The 20,664-nt window shown below is 52.6% G+C and overlaps 1 protein-coding gene across 1 annotated transcript in view; it reads right to left on the bottom strand.

Annotated features, from left to right (window-relative positions):
- The window catches only part of LOC147690325 (phospholipid-transporting ATPase IK-like), a 1,699,388-nt gene that overhangs the window by 853,355 nt on the left and 825,369 nt on the right, over window positions 1-20,664 (bottom strand). Inside the window, exon 10 of the mRNA XM_086937963.1 lies at window positions 12,260-12,348. Within this exon, the coding sequence (XP_086794089.1) occupies window positions 12,260-12,348 (89 nt within the window). The remainder of the gene's footprint in view (window positions 1-12,259; window positions 12,349-20,664) is intronic.

The following is a 20,664-nucleotide window of genomic DNA, read 5'->3' on the forward strand; positions in this document are numbered from 1 at the left end:
TTGCAGGCCTGAGATACACTTTACAAGCTGCTTCTGTGGGTGGAACAACTAGTGCTGCAAGCCCACCAGCAGTATTTGATTTACAGGCTGTGGGCACCCATGGTGCACTGGACTAGGGTCTGATAAGTAAACCAAAAAAGCCAATCATGGAGTCACTAATCCAATACATTAATTTAACAAAGGGAGCACTTGCACTGTGGCACTGAATAGCAGTGGCACAGTGCCCAAATCATCTAGACCAGCAAAACATATAACAAAAACACAGAAGTCAACAGCTAAAAATGGAAGAGAGACCCACGCCAATGGTGCCAGGTCTAACAGTCTCAAAAGACATTTCAGGAAAAATGTTAAAACAAAAGTCTTGTGCCACATTTATGCTTTTCTACTGAATGGCCTTCTACAGTATTCGTTCACAAATCCTAAAATCCTAGAAGTGTACTTGTATAGTTCAAGGCTTGTTGCCCTCCCTGGGTGAATTGCCAGCAGATATTCTGTGTGCTCTAGCAATCGTTAAATCCAATACCAGTAATCAGATTTGTCACTGCCTCTGTCATTTTAGACTCTGGCTCCCAAATCTCAGGGACACCTACTAAGAGCAAGTTTGACCTGCAAAAGAGATTTTCCTGGTCCTCAAGCTTTGTGCTCAAGTTCTATATTTCCTTCTGTGTTTTATGGACCCATTTGTCATGCTTACAGACCATATTCCCTACATCTGACACCCTGGTTACCCTTGAGGAGTAGCGAGGCAGAGACAATCTTATGGTCATCCTCAGCGGGTTCTCTACCCCGCCTAAAATCAATTCTTGCCTCAAGTGACTCCCCCTTCTCCATCCCCTGAAGGTTGCAGTCTGCACTCATTATGTGCTCAGCAAGAGGCAGGAACATCACAATTTCCATCTGTCCTGGTTGCTGGGCTCTAGTCTCTGTTATAGGATCATGCCTCATAGTTGCCCTACCACTAACTGAATTTCTGGCGCCAGACTCCTTCCCTCCAGGACATTGCGACTTAGTATCCCCTGCAAGCTCAATTGCCTGCTGACCTGGATGATTCATTTCCAGCAAAGTGTGGGTTTTTACTATTGCTAGGGAGCCAGCTTGATATGGCTTTGGCTTTTTTTTTATAGAGGGCTTCCTTTTCAACATCTCAATCAGCTGATATGGGTGATTATCGGCGAAGCAAAGGCAGTGAGGGGGATATTCACCGTGCTTTGTACTGGCTTAGAAGGCCCAAGACAACTTTTTATTTTCAGCTGTTATGAGATTCTGAAATTAATTCTTCTTTACACCGGAGTAAGCCAATAAATTGTTTTTTTATGTCTCGCCTACGCAGCGCGCATGCGCTGCATAGACAAAAAACCTTTTCCAATCGCTTTGGCTTTTCAGCCAAAAACGTGTACGCGTTCCATTGCCTTCAATGGCAACGCGTGCATGTGTGGCGATTTACTTGCAGGAGCGAGTGCCGCCATATGGTAGCAAATATCGCTCCCGCAAGTGATTCGCGCAGGCCTCCCCTCCTCCCCCCCGCTGCCACGCAAGGTACGCACGCTTGTTTTGTTTTGCCAAGACCGTCCTGTAACGGTGAGGCAACTTTTCATATGCTCTCCGATGGTGTTCTGGTTCCAAGCCTTGGCTTTCTAAATGTTTTGGATGTTTGACCTTGTGTTTGTGATGTATTACAATTCCAGGTTATGGTAAAGAGGGCTGCTCTAGTCGGTTTGTTCTGATGTGTTAATCAGCCCAGCACAGGATTATGGGCTCAAATATAAGCATCATGATCGGCATTTAAATCTTTTTCTCTGCCTTCCGGGAAGCTGTGTAGTGTATATGACTTGTATAGGTGAGTGGTCAGAAATGCCCCTCGGTAAGTGTTCAATTTCACTCATCCGTTCAGGGGTTATCTCTAAAGTCAGTATATAATCTATGTGGGATAGACGGTTGTGTGCCCCTGAGTGAAATGTGTACTGGTGGTCTGTAGGGTGTTTAATTCTCCAAATGTCAGTCAGTTCCATTGCGTCTATGAATTCCCTCAGGGCCTGATTGGATCTGTTTGCGTCTCTGGGCCGTTTGCGGACCTTAGTAGCGTCTATTACTATGTTAAAAACCCCACCTATGATCAGTTCTCCCTCAGGAAGGTCAAGTAGGAGTTTCCCAAGGTCCTGAAAGGCTGTCTGGTGAAGTGTCGGGGGGACATACACTGAGACCATGTTGTACATTCGTCCCTCCCATTGGCAGGATATTGCGGTAAATCGGCCCTGGTCATCAGTCTTTTTTTTCTTTACCACCAACGGAGAGCTCTTATGTATCAGTATACCGACCCCTCGGAATCCCAATGTGAACTCCGCGTGGACGACCCTTTTGAACCCCCAATGGTCTAGTGCTTTGCAGGCCTTTCCCATTAAGTGTGTCTCTTGGAGTAAATCAACTGTGGGGCCCTTCCGCTTTAAATATTGCAGAACCCACCCCCTTTTGATCTTGTGCCCTAGCCCATTACGTTCGACGATATAACGGATAGGGGAGGGTCTAGTGAGCGTTGCGACTGGGAGCTGATGTCTTGATCCTCATATCGTGACATAGTGTGTGTGGTATGACATCACCAAATCCATTGTACTCCCTGTAGTGTCTGAGCTGAGGTGTACGCCGTGTGCATAAATACACTGTACCGTTACTAACAACTTTCCTTTTTGTGTGTGTACTTTCTGTGTAGTCATCAGCAATATTTCATGGAGAGAGTGTATAAATAAACTTGTAACATAATCAAGTAAACTCCCCATTACCCAAGATCCGTACCCCCCACCCTGCCTCCCTGCCCGGCGGATCCAAAACCGTCCACCACCCCAACAGAGCAGAGCGCTTACAATTCCCAACAAACTGCATTACTCGTGAGGGTGAGTCTTCCGTGACCATCACAAAGCCCCCTCCTCTGGTACTGTTCATACAGTGCTGCTTTTAATTTGGTAGATCCTACCTGGGAGAGCCTCCGTCCCTTATCCCGGTACCTCTTGTCAAGTTTGTGTCTCAGTGTCTGCGATCATTGTTTCAACCCGCCCCCCTTTTCAGCACCCAACCATGGGCCGTGCCAAGGATACCATTGCAATGCTTCAGACTCATATACGTTTTGACAGTTTTGTGGTCAGTGGTCCGTAGATGTCCAGTATTCAAAGTTCGTCGATAAACATCATCTCTCTGTATTCCGCCTGTCTCCTCAGCGATTGTTCCGCGCTGTGTCTCGGTTCCTGGGTCCTATAGCCGGTCTCCTGCCCTCTAGCCAGTCTCTTGCTACCCCCGGTGACTCGAAGAACCACGTTTTTCTTCTGATTCTACGCACAATCTCGCTGGAAAGACCATTGAGTATTTCAATTCTCTGACGCGTAGTTCCTTCTTTACCTCTGTAAAACTTCGCCTTTGTTGTGCGACTGCCACTATGTAGTCAGGGTAGAAGGTGACTTCAGAGTTGTTGATTTTTATCGGCGGGGCAATATGTGCCGCCTGTAAAATGGCGTTGCGGTCTCGTTAAAGGTTTGCGCCAAAATTGGACGCGGCAGCGCTCCCGTGCCCGTTTGGCCCCCAGGCACTCGGTAAACCCGCTCCACCGAAAAATAGTTGGATAATCCTCTTGGTTGGAGTTGGTTCTGGATGAGATCCTCTACAAAGAGATCTAGGGCTGGGCCCCCTGTTATCTCCGGCACACCCACGATGCGTACATTATTGCACCGGGATCGACCTTGTTGCTCATCAAGCGTGGCCTTCAGCAGGGTATTGTCTTCTTCTAACTTCTGTACTTTTTGCCGTAGCTCTGCCGTGTCTGCTGAAAGCCCCGTCGTCGTTTTCTCAACGTCTATCAATCGATCTGACATTTTGTCGAAGTCCGCCCTTATAAGGGAAATGTCTGTGGAGATTCTGCCCATTGAGGACTGCATTGTTTTCAGGGCCGCCATTACATCCTGTAGGGTAACCCCTTCGGCATCATCAGGTTTGTCGGCCGGTAGGGCTGTTGTTTGCGGCACATCTCCCTTAGGGGTTTTATGAAGGTTCCTTAGTGTAGGCGCACTTGTCCAGTATGAGGACCTGCTGCACTCTTGGCCCACTTCCACTCATTGTTCCTTACAGTGGGTACTCAACGGTAGGTGCAGTGCAGTGTTTTGGTAGTAATTTGTCTGCAAGTGGGCCCTCGTGTCACCCCTACACTGCTTTTATGACTTATAGATTGGGGACACTATGGTGTTAGCCAGAATCGCTTGGGTGGGACCCTCGCTGCTGTTGTAAAGTTCCTTTCTTGTTAATCCCCTAAGTAGTGTAGGGTTAGCGGCCATCGTCCTCTCAGGCTGCGCTGCAGTATTTCAGGCCCTTCATCACCACCCACGGACCAAGTCTCTGTGGGGTCTATTGGGTCTTTGCAGCGCCGCAGTCGGGGTTACCCGCCGCCGCCGGGTGTCCGGTGTTGACTGCGGTCCCTAGGGGTTATCGCTCCTCCCCCCGCTCCGGTGCCAAGGCTTGACACAGGTATATCTGGTCCACTAGATTCCACTCTCGCTCCTACCTCTTCTAGGCTGTTGAGGCCCACATGCCACACCTTGCTGTCTGATGATTCATGGGGCTGCAGTCCACCGCTACAGGCCCCAGTGGCGCGGAAGCTCACTCAATCGTTTGCAATCCTTTCAGCCTCAGGCACGAGCCAGTATTCGTCCCCACCAGTCACGGGTAGGAACCCTCACCGCACGCCAGCAGTATGTGCAGGGTCCAGTATATTGGTGCTCTCGCCGCCCCGGTTTCCCCTCTCGTAGCCGGCGATCCCACCGCCATGTTGGTTTCCGCACATCCGGGTCCAATTTCAACTTGAGGCCCCGGCTCCGGCGCTTGTGAAAGGCTGCGAATTTCTCGGCGGCAGATCTCGGCGACCCTGAGGAGTTCAACGATCTGGGTTGGTGCGTCTTGCGTCGGAGGCTCTCCTACAGAAGATTCTATGGCGCAGCACCGTCTTTTGTCAGGATGAGTGCACGGATATTGTTGGGAAGGCCCCGTTGGTCACGGAGCTACGTTAAGCTGCGGCCATCTTGGCTGGTGGCTAGCCACGCCCCCTGGAACTTGATAGCTTGAAGATTTCAACCAGTGGCATCTCTTGTTTTCAGCAACTGTAGCCTTCTTGAGCCACGTATCGACTGCGACACTGGAAAGGCAGATGCGGCCTCCCTGCTGATATTAACCTTTTACATGCATTTGACAGTTGCGCCTCTGGGCCCATCGGCGGCTCCCACTTAGGCTTCTGCAAAGTTTTCCCACTTAGCTGCCAGTAGAAGCAGTTTCTCAGTTACAGCAGATTGCCAATCACACATGATGTTTGAGATTTGCAGAAGTCTTGATATGGTTAATGACCAGAACCATTTAGGGAGAGTGGGGAACCCCTTCCACACTCAGAATGCTGTTGGCTTTGCTCCATTACATTCACTGGCTGTCTCCGGCTATCCCCCTTACAAGGAACATGCTGGCTTCTCCTCCTCCACAGTTAAATACACACATTCTCTCTTTCAGCAAATAGTCACGCTTCTAGGCAGACCTTTTGCTTGCCAGTCTGCATCCACAGACAGGCACACTTCTAGACTCGAGGCAGGCCCTCTGCTCCTAAAGCTGAAAGTGCAGACTTGAGGTGATTTCTGCTTACTTCTGCAAAGTTGACTCTCATACAGACACCAGCTCTCCAAACACAGCAGTGCTTTGAGTTCTCTAAGGAACACTACATTTCTTGGTCAAGAAGTACTTAAACTGGAATTAGGTGGGGTGGTTTATATCGCTTTTTCATACAGATTTTCCAGACAGGGCATGTGACTCCTCTGGCTAAGGTTTCAGAACCAGTTTGGGGTGGTTGGCAAGCATTGGCATAGCCAATAGGTTTCGCCTTTGGGACCTTATACGTATTTAGCCATGAAACAGTTGATGTTGTTGCACCAAGTATATTGTGCTGCATAACTAAATACTTACAAGGTCCCAAAAGCAAGACCTATTGGCTATGCCAATGCTTATTAGCAATTGTCTATGGCTCACGCTCTATCCTTCAGGCTAAGACGTGGTAGTATTCACCTGAGACGAGTTTTGAGCTGCCGCCCTCTCACAGAACTTACCGTAGCTACTTTTAGTGACCTCCCTCACAGAGTCCAGTCAGCCCTGTCAGCCGATCGCTACTGGTTGTGTTTCACCTCAACTTCACCAACCTGCTACAAAATACCCCGAAATGTGGCAAGCCTGCACCAATGATGCGGCCAAGCCGACCCCACATAAAGCGCCGGCCGGGTCCAGAGGTCCGCACAGGAAGCCGCCATGATGGGAACCTCTGCCACGCAGCCTTTCAGTAACATAACCCCCATCATCCTTCCGAATAAGAAACATTTATAAAGACTTTCAGGGCAAACAACTCATTCATCCTTCTTTTCTGTATGGGGCTTACACCCATGTGTAAGGTTCCTTTCTTTCCCCCACAGGTACACACTGAGCCAATGGGAGGTGAGTAACTCACGTTTATTTATTTATACAAAGCACTACAGAGCTAGGGCGCCGAGCGTCTAACTGCTACCGCTCCGGTCGCCAACTGCCGCTTTCCTCGCTTCGTGCCTTTCTCCTCCGTCTCTCTGCGCATGCGTGCGCCTACTGCTCTAGTCTATGGCGTGACGCGTCATCGCGTACACGCTCATAGACTAGAGCGCATACCACATATCTCCCCCCTTTAATATAAACAACATAACATTCCCCCCAGCAGGTTGAGAGTCCCTCACAGGGGTATGAGTCTATGTGGGGCACCTCGGGAGGTGGCACCAAGAGCTAGTGTCCATCCATCACAAAGTCTCTATAACGAGAGGGCACAGTGACTGCCCTTCCGCTGCGGGTGTGTCTTACCGGCATGTTCTCTCTCTCTTCTGTCTCTCCTTGGGACCTCCCATCTTCTCTCGCATCTGCTCTCTGCTCTGCATTCACCGGTGCGCCATCTCCGTCAGTAGGCACTGCTCCCGGGCCATCCACTTCAGTGTCCTCACCTACACTTTCCCCACGGTCTTCTGTGCTGTGCCCCGATTGGGGTCTTGCTTCCTGGAAGTCCATCCGTCTCTCATCCTCTTCAGACTTGGGCCATACTATTATTTTATTGACTCTGGCCATGCGGTCTTGCGACCAGACCTTGCCGTCACTGAGAAGAGCCGCCCTGCCTCGTACCTCCTGAACTTGTAGGGGCCGGCTGAACTTGCTTTCGCCTTTCTTTTGTAGGGTAGGGAGTTTAACCCTGACCTATTCCCCTTCTTCCAGCACGGTTTCCTTTGTGTTGCGTCGCTTGTCATAGTGTGCTGCGTAGATCTTCTGGGCCTTCTCCAGATTGTGCTGCACCACCGCTGGGGACCACTTGCTGGTGATGGTCTTCTCCCTCCATGCAACGTTGTCCCGGGTGAAGGGATGCCGTCCTCTTAGCACTTGGAACGGACTGTACCCCACTACTGAGGGCGTGATCCGGTAAGCCCATAGCATGCTCATTACTTCCACTTCCCAGTCCTTTCCTTGTGATATGGCTGCCTGAATGGAGCCCATGAGCACCCGATTCAACCTTTCGACCTGGCCGTTGCATGCCGGATGATAAACGGCCGTGTGTTTCACCTCGATCCCGTTCCTTTTCATGTATCGACCCCACTTGTCCGATACAAATTGTGGTCCGTTGTCACTGAGAATGGATTTGGGTATACCCTCTCGTAGGAACACCGAGGTCAGGAATCTCAATATAGTGTCAGTGTCCATTGACTCTTGTATGTCCACTTCAGGCCATTTGGAATACTTGTCTATTATCACACATATGTATTTATTCACCCCTCTACTGTCTAGGACGGGCCCCAGAATGTCTATTGCCACATCCTCCCAGGGGCCTTGCGGGGTGTCAAACTTCCCCAATGCAGGTCGGAGTGGGCGGAGCACCTTGTCCGCTCCTTGGCACTGCCCGCACTCCCGCACTTGTCTCTCTATGTGGGCATCCATTCCTGGCCACCAGTACATCTGCTTGACCAACGCCTTGGTTTTCACTATGCCCAAATGTCCCTCATGCAGTAACTTCAACAGCCTGGGTATCAGTGTCACTGGGGGCACAACACGTTCTCCTCTGTACAAGAATATTCCCGAATCGCTCAGGGACAATTCCTCTCTCATCTCATAGAATCTTCGCACTCCCTCCGTGAGCTTTTTTTTGTCCGGCCAACCCAAGGTGAGGTGTCTCCTTACTTCCACCTTCTCCACGTCTAGCTCGTAGGCCGCCTTCCATTCCTGTGCACTAATCGACATCTCGTGATCCTCCATGCTGGCCACCATCTCCTCTTTGTCCGGGGCCTCCTCCGGCGCTTCCTCCATCGCAGCAGCCCGGCTGAGAAAATCAGCCACCTTGTTTTGCGTGCCTGGAAGATATTCTACGTCGTAGGTGTAATCCAGCAACTTCAAAGTCATTTTGGCGATTCTTGGGGTCGCTGTGTCATGGCCCGAGGACGTCAACACTTTGATAAGTGGATTGTGATCCGTTTGAAGCTTGAATCTTGTGCCCCATATGAACTGCCGAAACTTGTTTAAGGCCCACGTGACCGCCAGCATCTCCTTTTCGATTACGCTGTACCTTTGTTCCGTCGGGGAGAGCGCACGGGACGCAAAACTGATCGTTTCTTTGGATCCATCTTCTCTTTCCTGCGCCAACACAGCCCCCAAGCCCTTGTCGCTTGCATCTGTCGTCACTATGGTCTTGCCGGTGGGGACGTACCCTTGCAGTGGGATGGCTTGGCTGATGCAGTCTTTTACTGTCTCAAATTCGGATTGAGCCTCTGCGTCCCATTCGAATTTTGCATTGTTTCTGATTAGTTGTCTCATCCTGTAGGTCCGAGTGGCAAAATGTCTGACAAACTTGCTGTAATACTCGGCCATTCCAAGGAATGACCGCACTTCCTCTTTGGTTGCTGGGGCTTTGGCATCCCTTATCGCCTTCACATTTTGTTCTTTCGGCGAGATGCCGTGTGTTCCTATTTCGTGTCCTAAGTAGGTCACTGAGTGAGTCCCAATTATACATTTGCTCCATTCCGCCGTTAAGCCCTTCCCTTGCAACACTCCTAGGACTCGATGCAGTTTCTTGTCGTGCTCTCCCTTGTCGGAGCCCATCACTAAAATGTCATCTTGAAAATACTGCACCCCCGAGATGTCCTTAAACAGCCTGTGCATTAGCTTCTGGAAAACGGCCGCGGCGGATGCCAAGCCAAAGGGCATCCTCCGGAATTGGTAGCATCCGAAGGGTGTTATGAAGGATGTGTACTTCCTACTTGACGGATGCAGTTCTATTTGGTAATATGCTGACGTAAGGTCTATTGTGGAAAAGTGGGTTATGCCTTTAGTTCTCGCCAGCATCTCCTCAATCCTGGGGAGCGGGAATCTTTCCACGATGAGGTTTTTGTTGAGCTCTCTGAGGTCCACACAGAGCCGGACCTTACCATTCGGTTTCTTGACCACCACCAAGGGCGATAGCCATTCCGCACTGTCCACTGGCTCGATGATGCCTTGTTCTTCCAACTTCAGCAGTTCCTGTTTTACCGCTTCACTCGTGGATATGGGTATGTTCCGGACCTTATGGACAACTGGTACTGCCCCCTCCTTAAGGACTATTTTATGTACGAATTTGTCCAGTTTGCCGACCGTGCCCTCAAAGACCTTGGGGTATGCCGCCTTCCAGTCCTCATCTTTCGAGAGGGGCCATTCATCTGTTAACAGTATCTGCTCTTTCCCTCCTGGATTGAGTATGATGCCGAGATCTCCTGCGTCTCTCCATCCCAACACCGATGGGCCCTTCTCCGCTACGTATAGGGTGCACGTGGCCGACCGTCCTCTGAATTCGAACACGAAGTCCCGGCACCCCACCAGGGGGATGGAATTCTCTGTATACGAGATGGGTCTGATGTCCGGCGGCATTAGATCGGGCCCCACAACCGGTGCGAAGTCCTCTTCCCATATCGATCTTTGCACGATGGTCCAGGGGGACCCTGAATCGACGGCCACATGTACCTTCACACCCCCGATGAGCATGTCCGTGCGGGGCTTATCTCTTCGCTTCCCTGCTACATCCAGTACCTGGTCCTCTATGCACAGAACCAAATCATCTTCTTCCGGGTCCTCTTCCTCACTCAAGTTCGCTGTGGCAGAGTCGATACACTTGACGGTGGACTTCGACCCTTTCTTCCGACACACCTTTTCGAAATGGCCGGTCAGACCACAGAACGAGCACCTGGCGCGGAACGCGGGACAACGTCTGTCCTGCGCCGCGTGTGCTGCACTGCCGCATCTGTAACACGCGAATTTGTTACCAGGGCTGGAGCGGGCCGTCTGTTTTCCAGTTCCTCTTGTGTCCTTCCTCTGGTCTCCATAAGTGCTTTTGGGCTTGCTGGACTGTGGTGCCTCATCAATCTTGTTGATCATCTGCCTCGGCCCACTTTCCCTTTTTGCCGCGTCAGCACCTCGCTTAGACATTTCTGCCTTCTTGACCATCGCCACTACTTCTTTAAGGGACGTCTCGTTCATCGCCCATAACTTGTCCTGGACCGCTCTGCTGGTGGTGTGCATCACGATTTGGTCTTTAATGTATTCATCCTGCAGGGCCCCATACCGACACGTGATAGCTAGGCGTCGGAGTGCCGCCACGTAGTCATCAATGGATTCTCCCGCCTCTTGTTTTCTCTGTTGGAAATTATAGCGGTCTATGGAGACACAAACTGCCGGGCGGTAGTGGCTGTCCAGGTCGTCCAGTGCATTCATAAAGACATCTGTCTCCGCTACACCTCTCTCCTTGGGTACCAGATTCTTAAACACCCTTACCCCTCCTGGGCCTAAGTTGTGGAGCAACAGTCTCTTTTTCCTTTCCGGCGTGTATTCCCCTTCACTTTCATCTCCGAGGGCCTCAATGTAATTGAGAAAGTATTCTTTCCAGTCCTCCCATTTTAATTGGGGTTCTCCCGGCCTGGGTAGGAAAGGGACGGGTGCCATCAGGCTTGAAGCTTGATTCGCCATTCTGACGTCGCCTCTAGGGTCTCCCTCCTGGGCCCTTCGTTGGGTAGGCTCACCGGATGCTCCTGCGCTCTCTGCGGTGTCGCCTTGGCCCCTTGGACTACCTGGGGTATTGTCCCTCGCACTTTGCGCGGTTTGCTCGGTCTTCCCCCAGTCCTCTAGCTTGGGGGTGTCTCCCTTGGTTGCCAGGTTGCTGGCTGAGGGCCCCTGGTGTCTTGGGCAGCACTAACCTGACTGTGAAGTCGGTGTTAGGGTCTGTACCGTGCTGCTGCGCTGCTGCCACGCCCTTAGCTCTTCCTGTAGGTGTCCTGCCTTGCTGGCTCGTGCGTGGGGGTTGCAGGGGGTGATTGCTGTCGTCCTCTGCGCCTGGTGGCGTTCAGATCCCATCCTCGTCGCCACTGTAAGGTTCCTTTCTTTCCCCCACAGGTACACACTGAGCCAATGGGAGGTGAGTAACTCACGTTTATTTATTTATACAAAGCACTACAGAGCTAGGGCGCCGAGCGTCTAACTGCTACCGCTCCGGTCGCCAACTGCCGCTTTCCTCGCTTCGCGCCTTTCTCCTCCGTCTCTCTGCGCATGCGTGCGCCTACTGCTCTAGTCTATGGCGTGACGCGTCATCGCGTACACGCTCATAGACTAGAGCGCATACCACACCATGTAATATTAAATAACTGCAAGGTAGTATTACAGAGGAGTAAATGAATCTATCGCTGAATGGCCGCCTCTTGTGAATGTCTTGCATCCAGCTATTTTCAATGGTAAAAAGAATGAATCTCATTTAATGTAAATAAAGTAAAAATGTAAGTAAATAAAACAGAGGGATGCCAATGTTAATAAGTGAATAAAATAACAATAGCAGAACAAGATAGCTGGCATCTGTAGGACAGTAGAGAGCAAAAATAAAACATTATGCAATGTACTGAGCACAATCTAGAGAATTCCAATCTGAGGCAAACACGGAAACGATTTGATGCTCATTTACCATCCGCATAGTCAAATAGATAGGGGTGCCTCCTATTTGCATAAACTCAGCTATGAAATCTCAACCATGCTTAGAACAGATAAAAACGCTGTCTGTCAAGGAACCTCCCTATTGCTCAGGACAGGGGCATTCATCTAAAATAACCAGAGTACAATATTCTGTGCTCTTTTCTGTGCATTGTAAAACCAGCTACCGGGCTAACATCAATTACTAGAGACAATACTTACTTACCGAGACTGTAATCCTATTCATCAAGCTATCCAGCCTCGTTCTCTTCATTTTGACCTTCCCCGAGTTTCTCATTATTTTAGTGTCAAAGCCTGAAACAGAATAAGATAACAGAATGTATTTGAAAGTTTGCAATTGAGGTCGACATAAATTTGGTAAGCTTTAATAAAACTGTCCCTTCCCATAGTGGAGCCATATCTACCGTACGTTGTTGGTAAGTTCCAATCACCGCACAAGAAAATATTCCAGGCGATGTGATAGCAGTCTCAAAAGTCTGCTTGTCCAGTGGCTAAGGTTATGGTGTCTAAAACTTGACATATGAGAGAACAGAATAACAAGCATTTGCAATGCAATAGGTCTTGTATTAGGAACGTGTGAGCTATTGGTATTGTAAATGACACATTTTTTTAATATGTGTTGGCTTTGAAAATATATAAATTAATATAAATTAATAGCATCGTTATTCAGAAAGCCAATATCTTACACTTTCCTAATGCGAGTCCTATTGACAATGGCAATGCTTGTTGGTAGCAAGCAAGGACAGTGCTGTTGTCGTGCTGAGTGATGATATGGTTGGGCTGAGTGATGTGGTGGTGTATTAGAGTGATGTGGTGGTGTATTAGAGTGAATGAATGAATTGAATGAATTACGAGCTTATATAGCGCATGGCTACCCGGAGGCATCCCAGCGCTTTTTAGACCCAGAGCAAGACACCACCCCTCAGCGAAACAGGGGTGATGTGGTTGTGTCCCCGAGTTATGTGGTGGTGTCCCCGAGTGATGTGGTGGTGTCCCCGAGTGATGTGGTGGTGTCCCTGAGTGATGTGGTGGTGTCCCCGAGTGATGTGGTGGTGTTCCTGAGTGATGTGGTGGTGTTCCCAGAGTGATGTGGAGGTGTCCCTGAGTGATGTGGAGGTGTCCCGGAGTGATGTGGTGGTGTCCCCGAGTGATGTAGTGGTGTCCCCGAGTGATGTGATGGTGTTCCTAAGTGATGTGGTGGTGTTCCCGAGTGATGTGGTGGTGTTCCTGAGTGATGTGGTGGTGTCCCCGAGTGATGTGGTGGTGTCCCCGAGTGATGTGGTGATGTCCCCGAGTGATGTGGTGGTGACCCTGAGTAGTGATGTGGTGGAGTTCCTGAGAGATATGGTGGTATCCCAGAGTGATGTGGTGGTGTCCCCGAGTGATGTGGTGATGTCCCCGAGTGATGTGGTGGTGCCCCTGAGTAGTGCCCCTGAGTGATGTGGTGGTACCCTTGAGTGATGTGGTGGTGCCCCTGAGTGATGTGGTGGTGTTCCCGAGTGATGTGGTGTTGCCCCTGGTGATGTGGTGGTGTTCCTGAGTGATGTGGTGGTGTCCCCGAGTGATGTGGTGGTGTCCCCGAGTGAGTGGTGGTGTCCCCAAGTGATGTGGTGGTATTCCCGAGTGGTGTGGTGGTGCCCCTGAATGATGTGGTGGTGCCCTGAGTGATGTGGTGGTGTCCCTGAGTGATGTGGTGGTGCCCCTGAGTGATGTGGTGGTGTCCCCGAGTGATGTGGTGGTGTCCCTGAGTGATGTGGTGGTGTCCCCGAGTGATGTGGTGGTGTCCCCGAGTGATGTGGTGGTGTCTCCGAGTGATGTGGTTGTGTCCCCGGGTGAAGTGGTGGTGTTCCCGAGTGATGTGGTGGTGTCCCCAAGTGATGTGGTGGTGTCCCCGGGTGAAGTGGTGGTGTTCCCGAGTGATGTGGTGGTGTCCCCAAGTGATGTGGTGGTGTCCCCGAGTGATGTGGTGGTGTCCCCGAGTGAAGTGGTGGTGTCCCTGAGTGATGTGGCGGTGATCCTGAGTGATGTGGTGATGCCCCTGAATGATTTGGTGGTGTTTCTGAGTGATGAAGGGTGGAGTTGGAGGGTAGAGTTGAAGGGTAGAGTTGGTGGGTGGAGTTGGAGGGTGGAGGGTAGAGTTGGAGGGTGGAGTTGGAGGGTGGAGTTGGAGTTGGAGTTGGAGGATGGAGTTGGAGTTGGAGGGTGGAGTTTGAGGGTGGAGTTGGAGGGTGGAGTTGGAGGGTGGAGTTGGAGGGTGGAGTTGGAGGGTGGATGTTGGAGGGTGGAGTTGGAGGGCGGAGTTGGAGGGCGGAGTTGGAGGGTGAACGTTGAAGTTGGAGGGTAGAGTTGGAGGGTGGAGTTGGTGGGTGGAGTTGGAGGGTGGAGTTGGAGGGTGGAGTTGGAGGGTGGAGTTTAAGGGTGGAGTTCAAGGGTGGAGTTGGAGTTGTAGGGTGGAGTTGGAGGGTGAAGTTGGATGTGCTGGTGTCCCTGAGTGATGTGGTGGTGCCCCTGAGTGATGTGGTGGTGTTCCTGAGTGATGGAGGGTGGAGTTGGAGGGTGGAGTTAGAGGGTGGAGTTGGTGGGTGGAGTTGGAGTTGGAGGGCGGAGTTGGAGGGTGGAGTTGGAGGGTGGAGTTGGAGGGTGGAGTTGGAGGGTGGAGTTGGAGCGTGGAGTTGAAATTGGAGGGTGGAGTGGAGTTGGAGGGTGGACTTGGAGGGTGGAGTTGTAGTTGGAGGGTGGAGTTGGAAGGTGGAGTTGTAGTTGGAGGGTGGAGTTGGAGGGTGGAGTTGGAGTGTGGACTTGGAGGGTAGAATTGGAGTTGGGGGGTGGAGTTGGAGTGTGGAGTTGGTGTTGGAGGGTGGAGTTGGAGGGTGGAGTTGGGCTTGGAGGGTGGAGTTGGAGGGTAGAGTTGGAGGGTGGAGTTGGAGGTTGGAGTTGGAGGGTGGAGTTGTAGTTGGAGGGTGGAGTTGGAGGGTGGACTTGGAGGGTGGAGTTGTAGTTGGAGGGTGGACTTGGAGGGTGGAGTTGGGGTTGGGGGTAGAGTTGGAGTGTGGAGTTGGAGGGTGGAGTTGGAGGGTAGAGTTGAAGGGTGGAGTTGGAGGGTGGAGTTGGAGGGTGGAGTTGGACTTGGAGGGTGGAGTTGGAGGATAGAGTTGGACGGTGGAGTTGGAGGGTGGAATTGGAGTTGGAGGGTGGAGTTGGAGTTGGAGGGTGGAGTTGGAGGCTAAAGTTGGAGGGTGGAGTTGGAGGGTGGAGTTTAAGGGTGGAGTTGGAGGGTGGAGTTGGATGTGCTGGTGTCCCTGAATGATGTGGTGGTACCCCTGAGTGATGTGGTCATGTTCCTGAGTGATGGAGGGTAGAGTTGGAGGGTGGAGTTGGAGGGTGGAGTTGGTGGGTGGAGTTGGAGGGTGGAGGGTGGAGTTGGAGGGTGGAGTTGGAGTTGGAGGGTGGAGTTGGAGTGGGAGGGTGTAGTTGGAGGGTAGAGTTGGAGGGTAGAGTTGGAGGGTGGAGTTGAAGGGTAGACTTGCAGGGTAGACTTGGAGGGTGGAGTTGTAGTTGGAGGGTGGAGTTGGAGGGTGGAGTTGTAGTTGGAGGGTGGACTTGGAGGGTGGAGTTATAGTTGGACTGTGGACTTGGAGGGTGGAGTTGGAGTTGGGTGGTGGAGTTGGAGTGTGGAGTTGGAGTTGGAGGGTGGAGTTGGAGGGTGGAGTTGGACTTGGAGGGTGGAGTTGGACTTGGAGGGTGGAGTTGGAGGGTAGAGTTGGAGGGTGGAGTTGGAGTTGTAGGGTGGAGTTGGAGCGTGGAGTTGGAGTTGGAGGGTGGATTTGGAGTTGGAGGGTGAATTTGGAGTTGGAGGGTGGATTTGGAGGGTGGATTTGGAGGGTGGAGTTGGTTTTGGTGTTGGAGTTGGAGGATGGAGGTGGAGGGTGGAGTTGGAGTTGGAGGGTGGAGTTGGAGGGTGAATTTGGAGTTGAAGGGTGGATTTGGAGGGTGGAGTTGGAGGGTGGAGTTGGAGTTTGAGGATGGAGGTGGAGTTGGAGGGTGAAGCTGGAAGGTGGAGTTGGAGGGTGGAGTTGGAGGGTGGAGTTTGAGGGTGGAGTTGGAGGGTGGAGTTGGGGTTGGAGTTGAAACGTGGAGTTGGAGGGTGGAGTTGGAGTTGGAGGGTGGAGTTGGAGGGTGGAGTTGGAGGAGGAGGGTGATGTTGGAGTTGGTGGGTGGAGTTGGAGGGTGGCGTTGGAGGGTGAAGTTGGAGGGTGGAGTTGGAGGGTGAAGTTGGAGGGTGGAGTTGGAGGGTGGAGTTGGAGGGTGGAGTTGGAGTTGGAGTTGGAGGGTGGAGTTGAAGTTGGAGGGTGGAGTTGGAGTTGGAGGGTGGAGTTGGAGGGTGGAGTTGGAGGGTGGAGTTTGAGAGTGGAGTTGGAGGGTGGAGTTGGAGTTCGAGGGTGGAGTTGGAGTTGGAGGGTGGAGTTGGAGGGTGGAGTTGGAGGGTGGAGTTGGAGGACAGAGTTGGAGGGCAGGGTTGGAGGGCAGAGTTGGAGGGCAGAGTTGGAGTTGGAGGGTGGATTTGGATTTGGCGTGTGGAGTTGGAGGGTGGAGTTGGAGTTGGAGGGTAGAGTTGGAGGGTAGAGTTGGAGGGTGGAGTTGGAGGGTGGAGTTGGAGTTGGAGGGTGGAGTTGGAGGGTGGAGTTGGAGGGTGGATTTGGAGTTGGAGGGTGGAGTAGGAGGGTGGAGTTGGAGGATGGAGTTGGAGGGTTAGAGTTGGAGGCTGGAGTAGGAGGGTGGGTTGGAGGGTGGAGTTGGAGGGTGGATTTGGAGTTGGAGGGTGTATTTGAAGTTGGAGGGTGGAGTTGGAGGCTGGAGTTGGAGGGTGGAGTTTGAGGGTGGAGGTGAAGTCGGAGGATGGAGTTGGAGGGTGGAGTTGGAGTGTGGTGTTGGAGTTGGAGGGTGGAGTTGGAGGGTGGAGTTGGAGGGTGGAGTTGGAAGGTGGAGTTAGAGGGCAGAGTTGGAGTTGAGGGTGGAGTTAGAGTTGGAAGGTGGATTTGGAGTTAGAGGGTGGAGTTGGAGTTGGAGGGTGGAGTTGGAGGGTGAAGTTGGAGGGTGGAGTTGGAGGGTGGAGTTGGAGGGTGGAGTTGGAGTTGGAGGGTGGAGTTGAAGTTGGAGGGTGGAGTTGGAGTTGGAGGGTGGAGTTGGAGGGTAGAGTTGGAGTTGGAGGGTGGAGTTGGAGGCTAAAGTTGGAGGGTGGAGTTGGAGGGTGGAGTTTAAGGGTGGAGTTGGAGGGTGGAGTTGGAGGGTGGAGTTGGATGTGCTGGTGTCCCTGGGTGATGTGGTGGTACCCCTGAGTGATGTGGTCATCTTCCTGAGTGATGGAGGGTGGAGTTGGAGGGTGGAGTTGGAGGGTGGAGTTGGTGGGTGGAGTTGGAGGGTGGAGGGTGGAGTTGGAGGGTGGAGTTGGAGTTGGAGGGTGGAGTTGGAGGTGGAGGGTGGAGTTGGAGGGTAGAGTTGGAGGGTGGAGTTGGAGTTGGAGGGTGGAGTTGGAGCGTGGAGTTGGAGTTGGAGGGTGGATTTGGAGTTGGAGGGTGGATTTGGAGTTGGAGGGTGGATTTGGAGGGTGATGTTGGAGGGTGGAGTTGGTTTTGGTGTTGGAGTTGGAGGATGGAGGTGGAGGGTGGAGTTGGAGTTGGAGGGTGGAGTTGGAGGGTGAATTTGGAGTTGAAGGGTGGAGCTGGAGGGTGGAGTTGGAGGGTGGAGATGGAGTTGGAGGGTGAAGCTGGAAGGTGGAGTTGGAGGGTGGAGTTGGAGGGTGGAGTTTGAGAGTGGAGTTGGAGGGTGGAGTTGGGGTTGGAGTTGAAAGGTGGAGTTGGAGGGTGGAGTTGGAGGGTGGAGTTGGAGTTGGAGGGTGGAGTTGGAGGAGGAGGGTGATGTTGGAGTTGGTGGGTGGAGTTGGAGGGTGGCGTTGGAGGGTGGAGTTGGAGGGTGGAGTTGGAGGGTGGAGTTGGAGGGTGGAGTTGGAAGGTGGAGTTAGAGGGCAGAGTTGGAGTTGAGGGTGGAGTTAGAGTTGGAAGGTGGATTTGGAGTTAGAGGGTGGAGTTGGAGTTGGAGGGTGGAGTTGGAGGGTGAAGTTGGAGGGTGGAGTTGGAGGGTGGAGTTGGAGGGTGGAGTTGGAGTTGGAGGGTGGAGTTGAAGTTGGAGGGTGGAGTTGGAGTTGGAGGGTGGAGTTGGAGGGTGGAGTTAGAGGGTGGAGTTTGAGAGTGGAGTTGGAGGGTGGAGTTGGAGTTGGAGGGTGGAGTTGGAGGGTGGAGTTGGAGGGCAGAGTTGGAGGGCAGAGTTGGAGTTGGACGGTGGATTTGGATTTGGCGTGTGGAGTTGGAGTTGGAGGGTGGAGTTGGAGTTGGAGGGTGGAGTTGGAGTTGGAGGGTAGAGTTGGAGGGTGGAGTTGGAGGGTGGAGTTGGAGGGTGGAGTTGGAGTTGGAGGGTGGATTTGGAGTTGGAGGGTGGAGTAGGAGGGTGGAGTTGGAGGGTGGAGTTGGAGGGTTAGAGTTGGAGGCTGGAGTAGGAGGGTGGGTTGGAGGGTGGAGTTGGAGGGTGGATTTGGAGTTGGAGGGTGTATTTGAAGTTGGAGGGTGGAGTTGGAGGCTGAAGTTGGAGGGTGGAGTTTGAGGGTGGAGGTGAAGTCGGAGGATGGAGTTGGAGGGTGGAGTTGGAGTGTGGAGTTGGAGTTGGAGGGTGGAGTTGGAGGGTGGAGTTGGAGTTGGAGGGTGGAGTTGGAAGGTGGAGTTAGAGGGTGGAGTTGGAGGGTGGAGTTAGAGGGTGGAGTTGGAGGGTGGAGTTCGGAGGGTAGAGTTGGAGTTGGAGGGTGGAGTTGGAAGGTGGAGTTAGAGGGTGAAGTCGGAGGATGGAGTTGGAGGGTGGAGTTGGAGTGTGGAGTTGGAGTTGGAGGGTGGAGTTGGAGGGTGGAGTTGGAGGGTGGAGTTGGAGTTGGAGGGTGGAGTTGGAGGAGGAGGGTGATGTTGGAGTTGGTGGGTGGAGTTGGAGGGTGGCGTTGGAGGGTGGAGTTGGAGGGTGGAGTTGGAGGGTGGAGTTGGAGGGTGGAGTTGGAAGGTGGAGTTAGAGGGCAGAGTTGGAGTTGAGGGTGGAGTTAGAGTTGGAAGGTGGATTTGGAGTTAGAGGGTGGAGTTGGAGTTGGAGGGTGGAGTTGGAGGGTGAAGTTGGAGGGTGGAGTTGGAGGGTGGAGTTGGAGGGTGGAGTTGGAGTTGGAGGGTGGAGTTGAAGTTGGAGGGTGGAGTTGGAGTTGGAGGGTGGAGTTGGAGGGTGGAGTTAGAGGGTGGAGTTTGAGAGTGGAGTTGGAGGGTGGAGTTGGAGTTGGAGGGTGGAGTTGGAGGGTGGAGTTGGAGGGCAGAGTTGGAGGGCAGAGTTGGAGTTGGACGGTGGATTTGGATTTGGCGTGTGGAGTTGGAGTTGGAGGGTGGAGTTGGAGTTGGAGGGTGGAGTTGGAGTTGGAGGGTAGAGTTGGAGGGTGGAGTTGGAGGGTGGAGTTGGAGGGTGGAGTTGGAGTTGGAGGGTGGAGTTGGAGGGTGGATTTGGAGTTGGAGGGTGGAGTTGGAGGGTTAGAGTTGGAGGCTGGAGTAGGAGGGTGGGTTGGAGGGTGGAGTTGGAGGGTGGATTTGGAGTTGGAGGGTGTATTTGAAGTTGGAGGGTGGAGTTGGAGGCTGGAGTTGGAGGGTGGAGTTTGAGGGTGGAGGTGAAGTCGGAGGATGGAGTTGGAGGGTGGAGTTGGAGGGTGGAGTTTGAGAGTGGAGTTGGAGGGTGGAGTTGGAGTTGGAGGGTGGAGTTGGAGGGTGGAGTTGGAGGGCAGAGTTGGAGGGCAGAGTTGGAGTTGGACGGTGGATTTGGATTTGGCGTGTGGAGTTGGAGTTGGAGGGTGGAGTTGGAGTTGGAGGGTGGAGTTGGAGTTGGAGGGTAGAGTTGGAGGGTGGAGTTGGAGGGTGGAGTTGGAGGGTGGAGTTGGAGTTGGAGGGTGGATTTGGAGTTGGAGGGTGGAGTAGGAGGGTGGAGTTGGAGGGTGGAGTTGGAGGGTTAGAGTTGGAGGCTGGAGTAGGAGGGTGGGTTGGAGGGTGGAGTTGGAGGGTGGATTTGGAGTTGGAGGGTGTATTTGAAGTTGGAGGGTGGAGTTGGAGGCTGGAGTTGGAGGGTGGAGTTTGAGGGTGGAGGTGAAGTCGGAGGATGGAGTTGGAGGGTGGAGTTGGAGTGTGGAGTTGGAGTTGGAGGGTGGAGTTGGAGGGTGGAGTTGGAGTTGGAGGGTGGAGTTGGAAGGTGGAGTTAGAGGGTGGAGTTGGAGGGTGGAGTTAGAGGGTGGAGTTGGAGGGTGGAGTTCGGAGGGTAGAGTTGGAGTTGGAGGGTGGAGTTGGAAGGTGGAGTTAGAGGGTGAAGTCGGAGGATGGAGTTGGAGGGTGGAGTTGGAGTGTGGAGTTGGAGTTGGAGGGTGGAGTTGGAGGGTGGAGTTGGAGTTGGAGGGTGGAGTTGGAGGAGGAGGGTGATGTTGGAGTTGGTGGGTGGAGTTGGAGGGTGGCGTTGGAGGGTGGAGTTGGAGGGTGGAGTTGGAGGGTGGAGTTGGAG

Source organism: Lissotriton vulgaris, chromosome 9 (assembly GCF_964263255.1).
Source record: "Lissotriton vulgaris chromosome 9, aLisVul1.2, whole genome shotgun sequence".
In the NCBI taxonomy this organism is placed as follows: Eukaryota; Metazoa; Chordata; class Amphibia; order Caudata; family Salamandridae; genus Lissotriton; species Lissotriton vulgaris.